Source organism: Dermacentor andersoni, chromosome 11 (genome assembly GCF_023375885.2).
Source record: "Dermacentor andersoni chromosome 11, qqDerAnde1_hic_scaffold, whole genome shotgun sequence".
Lineage (NCBI taxonomy): Eukaryota > Metazoa > Arthropoda > Arachnida > Ixodida > Ixodidae > Dermacentor > Dermacentor andersoni.
The window spans coordinates 124087637-124106816 of NC_092824.1; the positions used below are offsets into that span (position 1 = coordinate 124087637).

At 46.8% G+C, this 19180-nt stretch overlaps 1 protein-coding gene across 6 annotated transcripts in view; it reads left to right on the top strand.

Moving 5' to 3' along the window:
- Positions 1-19180, top strand: part of g (adaptor-related protein complex 3, delta 1 subunit-like garnet) — a 316686-nt gene that overhangs the window by 215086 nt on the left and 82420 nt on the right. For 5 of the 6 annotated variants that reach the window (XM_055075585.2, XM_050186104.3, XM_050186107.3 and 2 more), the window contains 2 exons: positions 6543-6653; positions 18424-18561. In XM_055075585.2, coding sequence (XP_054931560.1) covers positions 6543-6653; positions 18424-18561 — 249 coding nt within the window. The remainder of the gene's footprint in view (positions 1-6542; positions 6654-18423; positions 18562-19180) is intronic. The other variant, XM_050186105.3, reaches the window with a different exon arrangement.

A 19180-nucleotide genomic window follows, 5' to 3' on the forward strand; every position in this document is an offset into this window, starting at 1 on the left:
GGCAAGGGTTAACCCTGTGTGGCTATCCAACCTTGGGTACACCATATTTGGTTATAGTGGTGGCGTACGACTGGCGTCGTGCAGACTTGCAGGCAAGCTCTGCTGCGTCCCCTAGTTGGGCTCCGTGGTGGGCGGTCGGCGCTGTTGCCGAATTTTTATATATTTTCATGGAAACTTCTTTCCCCAAACTTCCTGATCGCCCTCAGAAACGAGGGCACACCGAAGATGTATTTCAGTTTTTCGGACACCAAATCCAGAATTTTCCCCGGTTCCATGTTATTCACTCTGAAAAGCCAAACAAAGCAGTGCGAAACATTTCACCATTCCTTGTGTCAAAGTCCTTGACTTATGTTTTTGGTCCAGGTTACAAGGTGTCCAGGATGGCAAGCGGTGACCTACTCTTGGAGCTCCGCGATTTGAAACAATATGAAAAGTTACCGAGACTACTATCATTTGGGGAGATCCACATAACAGTAACCCCGCACCGTACAATGAACACCACCCGCGGTGTTGTGTCGGATGATGATTTGCTTGAGCTGACTGAAGCGGAACTCCTGGAGGGCTTCAGCGAACAAAATGTGATCAATGTCAGAAGAATTAAGATGAGGCGAGATGGTAAAGAGATTCAGACGAAGCACTTAATAATCACCTTTGGTTCAAGTGTCCTGCCCGAGTCAATCGAGGCCGGGTATATCAAGCTCTGTGTTAGGCCGTACGTGCCAAGTCCGCTTCGATGCTTCAAATGCCAGCGTTTCGGCCACAGTTCGCAGAGCTGTCGGGGCCGCCAAACATGTGCGAAATGCAGTACCCATGAACACACCACTGAAACTTGCGAGAACCCTCTCCACTGTGTAAACTGTGATGGGGAGCACACCGCATACTCGCGGTCGTGCCCATCCTGGAAGAAAGAAAAAGAAATCGTAACGATCAAAGTAAAAGAAAATATCTCATCCAAGGAGGCACGCAGGCGGGTAGCATACCTGCCAAAGAAAAGCTTTGCCGAAGTGGCGCGTCAGGGGGCAGCGCCACAACGGCCTCCGGCAGCTGTCCGACCCACAAGCAGTGAGTCGGCAGCTACGCCATCTGCCCCCGCGGCGGTTGCAGCTAGCGCTGCTCCGTCAACCCAGCAGACGGGGCCACCGACCCCAAAGGTGGGCGCAGCTGAGGCTGCCCCAACCTCCCCGGCCCCTTCCTGCGCTGGCAACAGCCGGCGTAGCCAAATCCCTCAGGGAGCCCCATCGACCTCCAAGGCGGGACCCTCGCTGGTAACTTCCCGCTCGCAAGAGCAAGTGTTCGGCGCCTCACAAGAGGCAATGGACACTACACCCATCCTCAAGGCGCACCAAGCGCCTAAGGAGCGGCGAGGCTCCCTCGAACGCTCCAGAAAGGGCAGAACCCCCTTTACAGGGCCTCGAAAGAGCTCTGTAACCTAAGGCATCACCTTCGTTTCCATACACACAGCACTTATTTACATTCAGTATGGATACACAAATGATTCAATGGAACGTCAGAGGTCTTCTTAGGAACCTTGATGACTTGCAAGAGCTTATCCAAAAACACAATCCAAAAGTGCTGTGTCTGCAGGAAACACACTTAAAACCACAACACACAAACTTTCTCCGACCGTATGTCAAGTTCCGCAAAGATCGCGATGGTGCTGTCGTATCATCAGGCGGTGTTGCCATTTTTATTCATAAAAGTATTTCCTGTCAGCGTTTACAGCTACAAACGCCCCTTGAAGCAGTGGCGGTTCGAGCTGTTCTTCTAAATAAACTCGTCACCATTTGCTCGCTTTACGTACCCCCACACTACAAATTAACGAAACATGAATTCCAATCCTTTATAGATCAATTGCCAGAAACTTATGTTGTTCTTGGTGATTTCAATGCGCACAGCTCCCTGTGGGGCGACTCTCGTATAGATGCGCGAGGTCGTCTTGTTGAACAGTTCCATTTTTCTTCTGGTGCGTGCCTTCTGAATAAGAAGGAACCCACTTATTACTGTCTTGCAAACAATACCTTTTCTTCAATTGATCTGAGCATAGTTTCCCCGTCCATACTGCCTGAACTCGAATGGGAAGTTACGAACAATCCTTACGGAAGCGACCACTTCCCCATACTATTAAGAACACTTAAAGAAAATGAATATCCACCACAGGCTCCTAGGTGGAAGATTGAGACAGCTGATTGGGAGAAATTTCGATCTCTTACTAGTATCTCATGGGCTAACATGTCTTCGTTAGGAATTGATGCTGCTGTTGAATTCTTTACAGCCTTCATAATAGATGTCGCATCTAAATGCATATCAGAAATAAATGGTTTGGCATGCAAACGGCGTGTCCCGTGGTGGAACGACGATTGTAGGATCGCTCGTAAAAAAAAGAACAGGGCGTGGGGGTTGCTACGCGCTTCTCCCACTGAGGAGAACCTTATCAACTTTAAAAAAGTCAAGTCCCAAGGCAGGCGAACCTGCCGACAGGCCAGAAGAGAAAGCTGGCAGAAGTTTTTATCTCTGGCATCAACTCGTACACAGATGAGGCCAAAGTCTGGAACAGGGTTATTAGGATAAGAGGGTGACCAGCACAATCACTCCCTCTGGTAAACACACAAGGCGATACCCTGCAAGATCAGGCAGACTCACTTGGGGAGCACTTTGAGAGTGTGTTGAGCTCAACCCATTATTCTCAGTCCTTTCTCAAATATAAACAAATAGACGAATGTAAGCCAATAATTAGAAAATCCAGACAGAATGAACCCTATAACCAGCCTTTCAGTATTGCCGAGTTGAGAGCTGCCTTGAACACATGCAAAAGCACTGCACCGGGACCTGACAGAGTCATGTATGATATGATCAGAAACTTACATACTGACACACAAGTTACACTACTCACACTTTACAACACTATTTGGGCTGCGGGATACCTCTCATCTACATGGAAAGAAGCGATTGTGGTTCCTTTCCTGAAGCAGGGAAAAGACCCCTCCTTGGTAGCAAGTTATCGTCCGATAGCTCTTACGAATTGTCTGTGTAAGCTCTTTGAAAAAATGATTAATCACAGACTCATACACTTCCTTGAATTCAACAATATACTCGATCCCTATGAGTGTGGCTTCAGACAAGGGCGGTCAACAACAGATCATCTTGTGCGCATTGAAGGATATATTCGCGATGCCTTTGTACACAAACAGTATTTCCTCTCGATATTCCTCGATATGGAGAAGGCATATGATACAACATGGCGTTATGGGATCTTGCGAGACTTGTCGGGAATGGGCATGTGTGGAAATATGTTGAAAATAACTGAAAGCTATTTGTCCAATCGTACCTTCCGTGTAAAAGTCGGCAATGCACTGTCACGTCCCTTTATGCAGGAAACTGGTGTACCCCAGGGAGGCGTGTTCAGCTGCACTCTCTTTATCGTTAAGATGAACACACTATGTGCTTCACTACCACCTGCCATTTTCTATTCCGTATATGTAGACGATATACAAATAGGCTTCAAATCCTGCAACCTCACAGTATGCGAAAGACAGGTACAGCAGGGCTTAAACAAAGTGTCCAAATGGGCAGACCAAAACGGATTTAAGGTCGACCCCCACAAAAGTTCTTGTGTTCTCTTCACAAGAAAGAGAGGCCTGGTCCCAGATCCTTGTGTAGAACTTGGCGGACAACAAATTCCTGTCAACAAAGAACACAAATTCCTAGGTGTTATTCTTGACTCCAGGCTCACTTTCATTCCTCACATAAAACATCTTAAAGAAAAATGTCTTAGAACAATGAACTGACTTAAAATCCTATCCCACACAACGTGGGGTAGCGACAGACAGTGTCTATTGAATATTTACAAGAGCCTAGTTCGATCACGGTAAGATTATGGTGCCGTAGTATATCACTCTGCCGCACCGAGCGCGCTTAAGATGTTAGACCCCGTTCACCATCTGGGCATCCGTCTGGCCACTGGCGCATTTAGGACAAGCCCTGTTGAAAGTTTATTTGTAGAGTCGGATGAGTGGCCACTCCATCTTCAGAGAACCAACATCAGCTTAACGTATTTTCTCAAGGTTCGCTCTAATAAGGAACATCCGTGTTTCACAACCGCTAACGACTTGACGTGTGAAACACTTTTTCATAACAGACCCTCTATGAGACTTCCTTTCTCACTGCGTGCAAGAGAACTTAGCACGGAAATGGATGTCCCAGTTCTCCAACAATGCCTAATGCCTCCAGCTAAGCTAGTACCGCCCTGGGAGTCGCAGCTGATAGAGTGTGACACATCCTTTGTAGAGGTCACTAAACATGCGCCAGAGACGCATATCAAAATGCATTTCTTGGAGCTCCAGTACAAGTACTCGTGCACAGAGTTTTACACAGACGCTTCTAAGTCGCATGCCGGGGTGCCCTACGCAGCCATTGGTCCATCCTTCTCGGAATCCGGTGTACTGCACCCTTAAACAAGTATATTTACGGCTGAGGCCCATGCACTATTGTCGGCTGTGAAACATATCAAAAAATCAAATGTTCAAAAAACAATTTTATTTACAGACTCCTTAAGCGTCGTAAAAGCCTTGAAGTCACACTGTAAACACGGAAACCCCGCAATTACTGAGCTCTATTCCACTCTCTGTAGAGCGTATATGTCTAACCAGCATGTCATTATATGCTGGGTGCCTGGACATAGGGGCATCGAGGGTAACGTTCTAGCAGACCAGATGGCCACATCAATTTTATTGCATACAGTTAATCCTACTGCTTCGGTCCCTGTCACAGACCTGAAGCCTTCCTTAAGAAGGAAACTGCGAAACCACTGGCAAGGTAAGTGGGACGCAGAAGTAAATAACAAACTGCATGTGATAAAGCCACAGTTGGGTTTTTGGCCCTCCGTAACAAAATCACGGCGAACAGATGTCCTATTCTGCCGCCTCAGAATAGGACACACATTTGGCACACATAACTTCTTACTCACTGAAAATGATCCTCCAACCTGCGGTAAATGTGGGGAGAGGCTGACCATCCTCCACGTCCTCCTGGAGTGTCGGGCAGCCGAATCTGAGAGAAAGAAACATTTTCCCCTAGCATACCGGCAGCAGATCCCTCTTCATCCCGTAATGCTACTCGGCCCAGAACCTTTATTTGGCACCAACGCAGTCCTAAGTTTTCTGAACGATGTTGTCCTGCATGTTGTTAGCCCCACATGTTCGTAGCGGGTCCTCTCTTTAGAGAGAGGATGCCGCTGTGATAGCTATTTGGTATAGCACATGCCTCTAGGCCCTTGTGTTTCAAGGGCTCTGGCGAGGCAGCAGTGCTCCAAGTAATTTTGCCATGTTATATATTTTCTATTTTGCATCATTCTTTTACGATGGATTTTAATGTTCATAGTATTCGTCATTAGTCATCGCCATAATTTTATAGCACGTAGATTTTACGCACTTTATAGCGACTATATTTAGGCCACTTTACAGCCAAGTCACACCTTCCATAATACATCGTCAACATTACCACTTGTCATGGCGCTCTTTGGCCAAACCTGGCCCTTGCGCCTTAAAACACCACACATCATCATTTAGCTCACGAGCAAAAGTCATTGACAGCTACCAAATTAACATTTTCATTAACGACCACTCGCTCAAACGAACACACTCATTTAAGTATCTTTGTGTCATTCTAGATGAACATCTTCACTGGAAAAATCAGATTAGCGCCGTCTGTTCCAAGTTGGCTTCTTGCTGTTATGCCTTATTACAGGCCCGAAATTGTTTTAACACACATACACTGCATACACTTTATTTTGCCCTTCTTAACAGTCATTTAACACACTGTGTAGAATCATGAGATTTGAGATATAACACTTACCTTGATCCTATCCGGCGATGACAAAGACGGGCTATCCGAATTATAACACAAAACAAGTATACTGAACCAAGTAAACCAATTTTCCAGTTAATAAATATCCTTCCTTTTGAGCTTTTGCAGTCATTAAAGATAGCGGTATGTGTAAACAACATAGTAAAATATAATCAACCTTTCAATGCCTCCCTGTTTCGCTCTCCTTCTCGACTCACAAGAAACCTCACACACAGTAACTTTAATCTGCCGCCGAATAATAACATCTACAGTGAAAGATTGATGCAGTTTTCAGGAGCCAAGGTTTGGAATGCTTTACCCTCAGAAATAATACAGTCCCACAAAACAAATAAAAAAATAAGAACATACTTTATGAGCCTATCTTGAGCTATGTGACAGTCGTTTTTGGTTTGTGTTTGATGTACTGTGTTGTTCATGACAGATCTTTATTCATTCTGCTGTAAAATGCACATTATTTTATTTTCTCCTCATTGTATGCTGTACTTTGGTCTTTCGCCGTGATTTTGGGCTTTTCATTTTTTTACAAGTGCTGTATCATTGCCATCGTGTATTTTGTTTCTGAACCCCACACTAGCCTCTGGCTATGTGTTCAGTCAGTGTTTTGATAATTTGTATGGCAAGAGTAGCAATAAAATGAAAATGAACATAATCAAAGACTGAGGCTCAGTGTTCTCCGCCAGGAGAGGAAGCATCGCAAGAAGGGGCACAAGGAGCACCGGAAGGGCCAGCTGCTACCAGAGGCCAATCACGGCTCAGAGGGTCCCGCTGATGAGGCATCCTCGCGTGTCAAGGTGAGGATACCATGGGCCTGTAGAGTTGTTGGCCATCGCAAGGATTGGTCAGCAGATTATAAAGGTTAGTTTTGCCCAAAAGGCGAAGCATTGATTGCAATAGCAAGTTAGACAGCTATACAAAGTAAGGATAGTAGTTTCATTGGCCGTGTAAATTAGTAAACATTCACTTACTAATTAAATTAACAAGCACGGTGTCACACTTGCACTAGCAAACCCGAACACATCCCACTCGATGACCGCATGCACTAGCTGTCACGGCACGGTAGAAGCAGCGAGCGAATTGACCTGGATGTTGCCTCTCGCTTCAACATAAACTAAGCAATGCAAGAACACAGCGCACATGAAACTACAGTGAAACCTCGTTAAACCGTAGTTGGTCGAAGCTCTGAAAGAGTACGTACTAAACGGTAGTACTGCTTAACCAAAATAGCATGAGATTGCCCACTTACCTGTCGAAAACACAACTCAGAGAGAGTGTGATGAAAGGGAAAAAAACATGCAGTATTTATTCAATTTGCGCAACAAAAGTGTTATTTTCGTTTGATGCCACGGTGGCCTAACAGCGACGACCGCGGCCTCAGACTTACTCAAGCTGTGAGCCAGCTTTTTGGCCAGCCCCCTCTTCTCGGCAAACACACGCATGGCATATTCCTCGTTGGTGCTGCATATTCTCCGTGTGCAGGCGCGGTATCGTTGCAGATGTTGCGGGCCACCTTTTTCATTGTGGGGTGCTGTTCTAGTTTCGACGATTGCATTCGTGAGGCTGATGTAACATGCAGCTTCTGCCACTGTCGGGCCTGAATCGCCTGTGCTGTCGCTTTCCATGTCGTCCTCATCACTGTCGCTAGGCGACACTTTGGCAACAGAAGCAACGATGGCGAAAAGTCTAACCTCGTAGCCGACATCTTTTCGCGGTCGCAGCAGTGCTGCCGAGCAACCTTGCATTCCAAGTGCCACACACTGTAGTCAACAGTGGACCCCTGTCGCATGCCAGTGCCGACTTCTTTGTGTCACGTTCGATAGCACAAACGGTGTCTAATTTTTTTTCTATGCTGAGCACCCGGCAGCTTTGTTTATCCGAGCTTCGGCATGACGCGAGTCCTTGTTTGCACAGCGCCACAACACTCTCTGGCACGGCGCCGGAATGATGGTGATGTTGATGTGGCTTCACACGCAAACGCACAGGACGCTTGGAGGCCGTTGTTCTGATACATAGCTCCGCTCTCTGAGGCTTGTTATCCTGCCAGGCGACCCAATGGAGACGACGCAGCATCGTGTTTGTACGACAAAAAGTGGAAACACGACATGTTAACCGATACGTACGCAATAAGCTGGTACGCTTTAGGCGGATACAAAACACATTATGCTCATTGGCCACTGAGTCGGGGATTTGACTTTACTACTTTTAAAACAAAACTACGGTTTAAGCAGGTACGGTTTAACGAGGTTTTGCTGTATCGGCACTTGGCACACATAGTCCCCATCCAGATCGATTGAAAGATAAGGCCTGTGTGGCCGCGCCATACACAGCCACCGCCGAAGTAGAGCTCCCTTCCCTTCATTGCCCTGCGCATACGACAAAAGATTGCGTGCTTCCTCCCTGCTTTTGTCCCTTGCGTGTGCAAGATTGAGCCACCATCGTCGGCTCACTCTCGCATGCTTTTACTCTCACATACAACATACGGCGCAAGGCGACAATGTTATCACCCTTGTACTTTACACGGAACATCACGCCGACGCCAATAGCAGAAATGCACTTGGGGTGTTCACATAATTGCTATCACAATAAGACATGTTATTAACGCAGAGCTTTCTTTACAAAAGCTCTTTGTTGTAAAACTACATAGAATAGCCAGTGTATTTTCGCCTACATGCTACTCTGCAGGGGACTCAACGAAGGAGAAAAAAAGCACTAGAGGAAGGCGAGCAAATAAAAAAAGCAAGAAAAAAAAATGAAAGGTGCAGGTCTTGTGATGTTATCGACAGCAGAATAAGGTGTGGATAAGTTTCACTGAGACAATGCAGGCTGATAGAGAGTGGTTTGGACAAATGTCTATGACATTAACATCTTCAGGTACCACATATAAAGCTCCCTATTATTGCATTGTCCTCAGCTTGTCCATTTTTCACTCTCTGAGTGAGTTACCAATGCATTTTGCTATCTCCACCTCTGGTAGGAAGCCAACATCAAAACATAAAGATGTATCCGCTTGGGTTGTTTCTGCAGTTGATAGTTGATGGGAAGGTTTTCCAACCCAAGTATCAGCGTCATTACTAAATTTGTTTCTTCGTGCACTGCAGCTTCTCCCATTCTGCTTTCTGCCCACCCCACCCCTAGTGCATGAGCACTAAAGGGCATTCTCACACACTGTGAATTGCGATTTTCTGTGCTTCGTGTTTAAGTCTGTGCAGTAAGCTTTCATTTCTGTGGCACTGCATGAAAAGCACGACTGCCGCATTTTTATAGTAAGGTTTCGCATAAAAAGGAGACTGAAGTAAATGCAGAAATTTTCGCGGGTGCAATGATCGCTAAAAAAATTCACAAACAATTATGATAGTTAAACCTGGATGTAACGAAATTGAAGAAAGTCCGCATTATTTCATTATATACGGGTTTTCGTTACGCGCAGTTTCATTGGAAAACCGGGAAGTACCATGCAATAACAAAACCAAAATGAGACTGATTTCACTTAATGTGAGCTCACCTCTCAGACATTTATTCAGGAGAAAATACCTGCCTGATTTTAGCTTGTTTCTTCTGCATGATTGATGACATCAACCGGTGCTCCAAAGAAGTTAAATCATGCAATGCGGCTTCCTCGTCCTGCGCATGAATGGAGCAACGCAAGACGTCCAACGCATCTATCACCTCTCTCGGTAAACAACGGATCTGCCTCTGATACGCCTTCCTCGTCACTGTGATCTTGCATGATTTCAGCAAGTGCCGCATATTAAATTTCTTTAGTACATACGGCACCATCACCAGCATACAAAAATATGCCAAGTTCGACGTCGTCGGGCACTCCACCATTGACATGTAGTACATCCTACACCTTGGTGACATCGGGTGGGCGTGCAGGCTCCTCTTCGTCATTGCAGATTCCAGCTTGAACGATCTTTATTTGGGCCTTGGCAAAGCAATTAGAAATCATCTGGGTTCCAACTTCCTGCCACGATGCAGCAAGCATCTTGATCGCGTGACATATGTATATCTTCGTCTGCCGTTCAAAAGGATGACCAGAAGGATCTTATCTATCACCCAACGGCGATAGCAGCACTTGAAGCTGTTGATCAAGGCTTTATCAGGGATGTGCAATTGGGAGAAAAATATATCAACTCGATGTTTGACAGCTGAGGGCCAGTGACGTGGTGCGTGGAGAATTGTCGTGCAGCAAGCATATTTGGCGGCCTCGTCGCTTAATGTCTTCATTGAACTTATTCAACGATTCGGAAAAGATCGTCCGTGACATTCACACTTTAGAATTGGCCACATATATAACTGGTATTCATTTCATTCCCTTGAAGCATCTGGGCTGGGCACTTTGCCCGATAACTAACGGGGTTCGTTTGTCACTGCCATCGCTATTGGCACAAAGCAAAACTGTCACGCGGAGTTTGCTTTGCATCGCAGCAGTCTTGTCCTTTATGTGCCAGCGTGGGATTTGGCAATACAGTAAAACCTCATTAATTCGAAATCCTGCATAATTCGAAGGTTTTCGGTGGTCCCAACAGTTCGCATGCAAATTTTGCCGGATAATTTGAACAGCCAGCGTGCCCATATCGGGATAATACGTCAGTTTAAACCATGGCCTCCGTGATTTTTCCGTGCCTCCGTGATAAAAAAAAAAAAAAAAAAAATTGTGTGCCAGTCTCTGAGGCCAGTATAGTTGCGGGAGGGCAGCCAGGCAGCACTTTAAATCAACTTTCTGTTTCCGGTGCTTTGTTGTGCCTCAGCTATCTGCACAGTGCTACAGCCAGTTCTGGAGGCTAGCTTTAGTTGACAAAGCAACAACCAGGTGCCACTAGGTTAAAATTTTTCTAGTTCCGTTTCCGTTGTTTCTTTGTCTAGTTTGTGTCGGGCACTGCTAGTTATTCTTGACCATGTGCGGGGTGTTGGTGTTAAGAAAATGCCGAAGTACAGAACTCTGACTCTCTGCCAGAAAGTGTGCCTAATTGAGGAGGCTGAAAAATGGATGAGCTCCAAAACACAGCTGACGGAAAAGCACAAGGTGCCTTTATCGACCCTTTTGACGATATTGAAGACTAAGACAAAGATATCTCCTCGAGGCCTACGGGAAGACACATTCGACGAAGTGGACAAGGATTCGTTTTCGTACGTATCCGGATGTTGAAGACGCCTTGATAAAGTGGCTTCAGCATGCAAATGCAGCACACCTGCCTATGAACGGCACACTGCTGCGCGAAAAGGCCGATGAGCTTGTACTGCGACTGGGCCATGAAGCATTTAAGTGCAGTAACGGCTGGTTGTCCAGATTTAAAGACCGCAATAACCTCACATTCACGACAGTGTACGGCGAAAGCGGGAGTGTCGACCCAAACGTTGTTGAGAATTGGAAAAAGCATACATTGGCTCCGCTACTTCAGCGGTACGCGGAGGACGATGTTTACAACATGGACGAGGCCACATTGTTTTATAAAATGCTGCCAACGAAGACGTTTGCCTCAAAGGATGCAGTAGTCACGGGAAAAAAGCAACCTGAGGACAGAATAACCGTTCTGTGTGGTGCGAATATGTCCAGCAGTCAGAAAATCCCGCTACTGATCATCGGAAAAGTGGAGAAGCCACGGTGCTTCAAGAATGCACGACTTCCTCCTAAGGATGACGTGCTGTACAGAAGTAACAAAAAGGCTTGGATGACAGGAGCGCTGTTTGAGGAGTATGTGAGGCACCTTGACCGTAAGTTTGCTGCTGCGGGACGAAAAGTTGTTTTTGTTGTTGACAACTGCCCAGCCCACGCCGACATCCAGAACTTGACAGCAGTTAGGCTTGTCTTCCTGCTGCCGAATGTTACAGCTGTATCGCAGCCTAGAGACCAAGGCGTTATTCTTCAAGCGAGAAAGATTTATCGCTGCCATTTGCTTAAAAGGATCTTGTTGGGCTGTGATAACGGCAAACAATATTCCGTAGACCTACTGGGTGCCATTTGTCTAATCGTGTACGCCTGGAAGCAGATGGAGGGAGATATGATCAGGCGTTGCTTTATGCACGCCGGTTTTTCCAAGCAACAAGATGACAGTTCCGAGGATGCATCTGATGCCAACTGCACACTGGATGATGAAGGAGAGTCATTGTGTGTGCGCATGACCGACTTAGATGAAAGCAACGGATTGACCTTTGTGGAATATTTGAGCACGGAACTTGATGTCCAAACGTCCTATGCCGACTTGGAAGGAGAAATGTGTGACAACCGGCCTTCCAACGAAAGTGAAGGCGATGTTGAGCCCACCCGAGCACCAGCTTTAGCTGCAGCTGTTGAGTCACTGAACGTTGTGCGCAGTTTTGTGGAGTGTAGCGGCGGTGACAGTGAATTGCTGCACACTGGAGCAGACTGGAGGATGCAGCCTACGGTGCGGCTAACTACCGTGCCAAGCAGTCACGCATTGATGACTATTTCAAGTGACCGTTTTTCAGGCGAAATAAGGTGCATTGTTGATACAGCCACATTTTTATTTCTCGTTTCTCGTCCCTTTTTTATCATTCGAAAATCCGGTGAATTCGATGATTTTTCACGGTCCGACGGACTTCGAATTAACGAGGTTCCACTGTATCTGATTAAACTGAGCCGTCTCATCAGAGTTGTAGACGTCAGCTGCCTCGTTGCGGCTGAAAATGCCAGGCCTTCTTGGCAACCAACGATGCAGAAGCATTCCCGTCGGCAGAGGCAGACTCGCGGCTAATTATTTTCGAGACGACTGTTTCGGCTCTTCAATCCTTGCAACCAGCTGTTGCTAGGTTTAAAGTCCTCATGGCCGAGCATGCATGCAACATTCCTCGCTTTCTGCTGCAAGATTGTGCCACTTATGGGCATGTTTTGTGCTTGTGTGTACGAAAAACACGTAAGCATGGCTTTGTCCACATCAGTGTAAGTCGACTACTTCATTCTTTATTATTCAAATTTGTGCTCAACTCCACTACACTGCAAATACTTTCTTTTGCATTCAAGATAGTCGACAGAGATTGTCTGGGATGTTGAACGGGGCAGCAACATCCTTCTTCTTGCCCTTGGCAACCGCATTCACAATTGAAAACTTGTCCTCGAAAGACAAAACTTTGTGCTTCCTCACCGTACTCATTTTCAAAGCGAACAAACATCGTGAGAAACGTGTGATACACTGCTGAAGTTAACACTCGCCTCACGTCCGCTCTCACATTCACACTCCTGCCACCTAGCCACATCAACACAAGTCTGGAAAAAAAATCTAAAACATGCAGGCACAGTAGTGACACCTGGTGTCACAATGCATAAGTGAAAAATGCAGAGGCTGATCCGCTTGTCAGAGTGGCACTAGGAGAGCTAGCGGCTTTCATCATCATTATCGTAGCACACTGGATCGGTTGCTCTTAACTCGCTGTGATTGCATGTGTTCCTCTCTCAATTGGCCGCGTGCCTTATTTATCAATTACAAAAGTTATAGATTATTTACCTAAATTTTCGGTGGAGCTACTGCTCACATATCAGCGTTGAAAAGTCTTTGCAGCAAGGTCAATTGACGCAATGCCTTCGTTAAGTGGCGGTCATAAATATGTGAGGTTCTATGGGGGTGGCATTGGGGGAATGAAAAGATTTCGTTAAATCTAGGAATTCATTGTATTGGGGTTCGTTGCATCCAGGTTTAACTGTACTCCCTAATGTGAAATTTGAGCGCAGCTCTATACGAGTTTTCAGTTTGCAATATATTGGCTGGTGCCGACAATCTGTCTCGTGCGGCACATTGCAAAGTGAGCGAAGTGGGGCGCAACTGCCTCGCCAGTTGGGAGAGGGCGAGAGGCAGTGCATGGGTGACACATGGGTGTGAGTCATAGCGGCCGCCACAGACAGACATCCGCTCATGCAGTGCTTTGTTTTTATGTATGGTATTGGTGATGTCGTCTGTGAACAGGCTACTCTGGCACCATGTCGTAGCCATCGTCACCACAGAGCCGTCTTGCACAGCACTACGCTTCCCATGCTTTCACCATACTCTCCTCCTCATGCCCTCTTTGCTATCACCATCTTTCATCGCCCGCTGCACTGCGCATTCGCTCTTTCATCCTTTCCTGTGCTCGTTCACTCGGTTACAAGGGACGCCGACGCTCGCTACAGGAATAGACACATAACTGCTGCGCTCTAAAACAGTAGTAGGTTTCTCCTTACCCCTACCCCCCATCGCATAACTCAAGAACAGCTTCATCTTTGAACATCTTTGAACAGCTTAGTATTAGCATGGTGGACAGAGAGCTACCACACGATATATTGGCCTCATCTTGCATTGTTTCAGTAGTTTATGTTTAGAGTAAACACCAATGCTCATTGACTAAGCATTGGTGCCGTCACGAAATCGGTGTCCCGGTTCCCTGCTGCTTGTCCCATCTCACTTTCCACTTGTACATACACATTTGCGCAACATATTGTTAGGGAGCAGTGGGGCATAGTGTGACTACGAACATGGTGAAGCGAGCGTGCGGCTATTTCGGGCAGCATCTTGTGTATCCAGCATTGCTGCAATTTGTAAATACCTCTAAATACATCTTCACTTGACTATTTCTGCCCCGTGGTATTTTGGTGGAGGTGCAAGGTATTCCCAAGAGACCACAGAGATCCGCAGCGGTCGTCACAACAGTATTAACACCATGCCGGAGTAGGTGGGACCCAACGATACTAGACTGGCTTCAATTTTCAAACTCGGCGCCGTTGCGCAGAACCGCCACCCGCCTGCGCCTTCGTGGTGCTGCAGTCGCGCCCGGCTTCACCTCAATAGCCGGCTACGCGGGCGGGCCGGACTATGCATGCGGTGCAGTGGTGGTGTATTCTTGACGGCGCATTTCAGCAAGCATGTCATCCGCGAAACTAACCTTCGTCGAGTTTGTTAAGAATATCAGCAGACGATGCCTACGTGCTGCGTACCTGGTTGCATAGGCGGCTATAGGAACGATGTCGACAGTTCGGCGCGCAAGTTTTTCTGGGCTCCCAGCAATGCGACGCTTCGCTAGGCGTGGAACAGAGCGATTCCTCGTGCCGACCGGGAAATCTCTGTGAAAACCACGGCATGCACTCGTGCTACTGCTCCCGCGTTCGTCGTCGTCGTCTTCCACAAATGACTGCGTTGCCATTCATCATTCCAGCGTAGAATTTCAATTCTGTCGTCGTAATGGGCAGGCCGCGTTTACGGTGGTATGAGCCATTGTTTAAGGGAGTATGAAGGAAGGAAATACACTTTATTCAAGGTCCTGCAGGCCACGAGAGCTTTGGGCTCTCGTGGAGTGGGCGTCTCCCACGACGGAACCGGGAGGTTGAGTTTCCTGGCGGCGTCGTGAACCTGCTGGACGGCCCAGAGTTGGGGAGCGAGTTCTTCGATCGCTCCGCATTGCTTCTTCAAAGTTGCGCTTGTCCGGTTCGGAGTTTATGTGAGCTTGCGAGCACGGCCAGAGTAAATGGTAGACGTTAAGGGATGTATTGCAATTGGTGCGATAAGACTTGTCGTAGAGCTCAGGCATGTAGTGGTGTAGTCTGTTTTGCGTGGGATATGTGTCTGTCTGTAGCATTCTGAGTGTAACTGCTTAAGCTCGAGTGAGCGTGCGATGTGGCGGGCTATACTCTCTACGTTGTAGGTAGTAGTGTTTAGTGATTTTATTGTATGTAGTGGGGGCGTCCTTGTTCTCCGAGTGGTCGGGTGAAGCCGCGCGGTCTGTAAGTGCGCGCGCAGCCTTGTGTGCTGCCTCGTTAAGGTTGCGGACGTCGCCGATCTTTGGTCCTAAGTGTGCCGGGAACCAGTATATGACGTGGTTCTTAATCTATTTCTTTGCGACAATTCTGAGAGCCTTTGCGCAAACCGTGCCCTTTTGGAAAGCTCTGATAGCGGCTATGGAATCGCTGTAGATATGAGAAAGATAGTCGTCGGTGAGCGCAGCAGCGATCGCAATCTGTTCGGCCTGTTCAGGTTTCCTTGCAATTACCGTGGCTGCATGTCTTGTGGATCCGCGGCCGTCCACAACCGCCACTGAGAAAGCTTTGTTTCTCGCGTCTGCCGCCGCGTCCGCAAAAGCTGAGCGTTCGCGGTTCGCTAAGGCTTGGTTGAGGAGGAATTGTCCTCCCACTTGTCGTCTGCCCCTGTTGTTTTCGGGGTTTAAGTTTTTGGGTATAGGTCGGACCACGATGTTGGAGCGGATGTCCCGTGGGAGAACCATGAGCTACTCATTGTCTTACGTAACGGACAGATTTAATTTTCAAGAAATTTAATTTCGAATAATCACAAGCGGCAAATGGCGGGTGAAGGCTGCTAACCAGGCCGCCGAGCAATGAGACATCAAACGCAAGCAACAATGGCAGACTGCGGGCATGCCGTCAGTGACGTTGTTCTTTCCATCGCAGCCGATTGTATGTGTAACCTCATAATTGAGAAATACTTTAATGAACCCTTGGGATTAACCCAGTGATAAACACAGGGGCCGCACGTTTCAGCTTCTCCACTTAACCAACTTCACGGAGTGGAACAGCCGAAGATTTTTTTTCTTTCTTTCTTTCTTCCTTTTTTTTTTTTTTTTTTTTTTTTTGGCATGTGTGTTCACGGACTGACCTCATCTGTCTTTTTGTAGCGCTTCTTTGGTGTGGTGAGAAGCCTCGGTGGGGATGAAGATCATCCTACAATCACGCCTTTTGGCCAGATCTTTAGGTTCCTGAGCTAAACTGCGCGAAACATTAAGAAACTGCGCAAAACGTTAAGATGACAGGAAGAAACACACGACATTTAGAAATGCAGCTTCTGCGCTTCGCTGTATGCGTTTCTTCCTTTCGTGCAGTTTACCCTTCTTTCAGTATGAACCAACTGGCCCGATAAATCTTATTGCTATAGGTGGATACCGCTTTCCCATGGTATCACCAATTCGGACAAGTGAGAATGCCAGGGAGCGTGAAACAAGCGCGCAAGCTGCCCGTCCGCATGAGCTCAAGGCTGCGGCGAGGCGTCTGCGGTGGAGCTCTATGGAACGGCGCTGCCATCTGGCGGCTGTCACATAAGTGGCGACAGCGGCTGTAAGCGCGCAGGCGGAGAGTTTTACAACTAAAGCTAGTCTAATAACGTTGGTGGGACCTGTGTCAGCTGTGACAGCCCTAACCATTGTCCTGGCCTATCTGAAAGATCCAGGAACACTCTGCAGCACCGATAATGTCGACATGGAAGATTGGATTACCATGTATGAGCAGGCATTCTCAGATCAGATCATGAACAGCAGGTTGCCATTATCCCTTAAGAGAAAAGTGCATAACAGCTGTGTCTTACCAGTACTCACGTATGGGGCAGAAACCTGGAGGCTTACGAAAAGGGTTCTACTTAAATTGAGGACGATGCAACGAGCTATGGAGGGAAGAATGATGGCTGTAACAATGCAAGTTAATGACATCTTAGTTGAAATCAAGAAAAAGAAATGGGCATGGGCAGGACATGTAATGAGGAGGGAAGATAACCGATGGTCATTAAGGGTTACGGACTGGATTCCAAGGGAAGGGAAGTGTAGCAGGGGGCAGCAGAAAGTGTTGTGGGCAGATGAGATTAAGAGGCTTGCAGGGACAACATGGCAACAATTCGTACATGACCGGGGTAGTTGGAGAAGTATGGGAGAGGCCTTTGCCCTGCAGTGGGCGTAACCAGGCTGCTGCTGCTGCTGCCGCCGCTGCCGCCGCACCCAGTGCCTCGCTACCTATTGTAAACGGCTATTCTCTTCTGAGACTATTAAACTTTAGTTTTCTGCAGATTATTTTTTAGACCCCCCCTTGTGCTTTGCCTGTCCAGGTCAGTGAGCATGCATTGCAATTGGTCCCCTGAGTTACTTAGCAAGGCAATATCATCAGCAAATCGCAAGTTACTAAGGTATTCTCCATTAACTCTTATCCCCAATTCTTCCCAATCCAGGTCTCTGAATATCTCCTGTAAACACGCTGTGAATAGCATTGGAGAGATCGTATCTCCCTGCCCCTGACGCCCTTCATTATTGGGATTTTGTTGCTTTCTTTATGGAAGACTATGGTGGCTCTGCAGCTGCTATAGATATCTTTCAGTATCTTTAAATACGGCTCGTCTACACCCTGATTCCGTAATCCCTGCATTACTGCTGAGGTTTCGACTGAATCAATTGCCTTAAGATAATGTTGAAAGCCTAGATAAGAGACATATTCCCTATAGCCACTAGGATCTAACTTGTTTGCTTAAATGCAATAAGTTCATGTCATTGTTATCACTTTTCTAGTTGCCTAATTAGAACATTTATGCGCTTTGTATTAGAAGAAGCAAATGAGAGTTCACTGCTAGCCAAACATTCCTGTTACGGAAGAATTAATTTAGTGCGAGTCAAGATATTGCTGCATAACAGTGTGCAGGCTGTTAGTTCTAGGCAGTGCCAGATAGGCCGTTGTACATACACTTGTGTATGGTCATTTTTGTGTGTTTTCTTTGTAATAATATAGTCCAAGTGTGCTGTGCTGTCTCTCTTCTTCTTCTTCCTTTTTTTTCATACTTATTGGCCTATAATCAACTGTGTTTCCATTTGTTGCAGCAGGATGATCTGGACTTCTGGCTTTCACCTGCAGAGGGTCAAGATGGGCCGGCAGGTGGTGACGCTTCGAGGGATTCAACGCTACCGTCCTCTGGTGTGGCCGAATTGAATGGGGCAGCACCTGTGTCAAAGAGTGAGGTGAGCATTTGGCATAGGGTCTCTGCAGGAACTTTGTCAGTGACTGCAACCACATGTTCATTCAAGAGGAAAGAAATTACAATGGAACATCGCTGATTCTAACTCCAAAGGAATAGGAAGTTTATTTGAATAAAACGGAGTTAGAACAAAGGAAGAGCCTCGTTGACTATCATGCTCAATAGTGTGCATGGTACAACACACAATACAGTTGCCGATAGAGTCCTAAATATGAAATTCACTAGAAATTGAGTATATTCCACAAGCGGCCAGAAAACCTGGCCAATACATTGGTGTACGCATGCAGATATACTTGCTTGTGACCTGGTCAATCTGTATTTTAACCAGTCATGCCTATCTCTACTGACTGATGAAAGCTTGATCTCAGGATACACCAAATCTCCATTCCTTGTTATGTCAAACGCAGGCTGACCGTGCTTCGATAGCCATGCGATAGTGGGTTTCGTTGTAACTGCGTTCGTTCAGCAGTTCCCTCACATAATTTCTACCCTTCTCTGCAGAGACGTGGAATGTGGAGTTGGCAAGCTGCTTGACAGGGTTTGAAATCTTGAAGTCCTTGAAATCTTTGAAACCCTTTGAAATTTCAAGGCTACCGATTCCC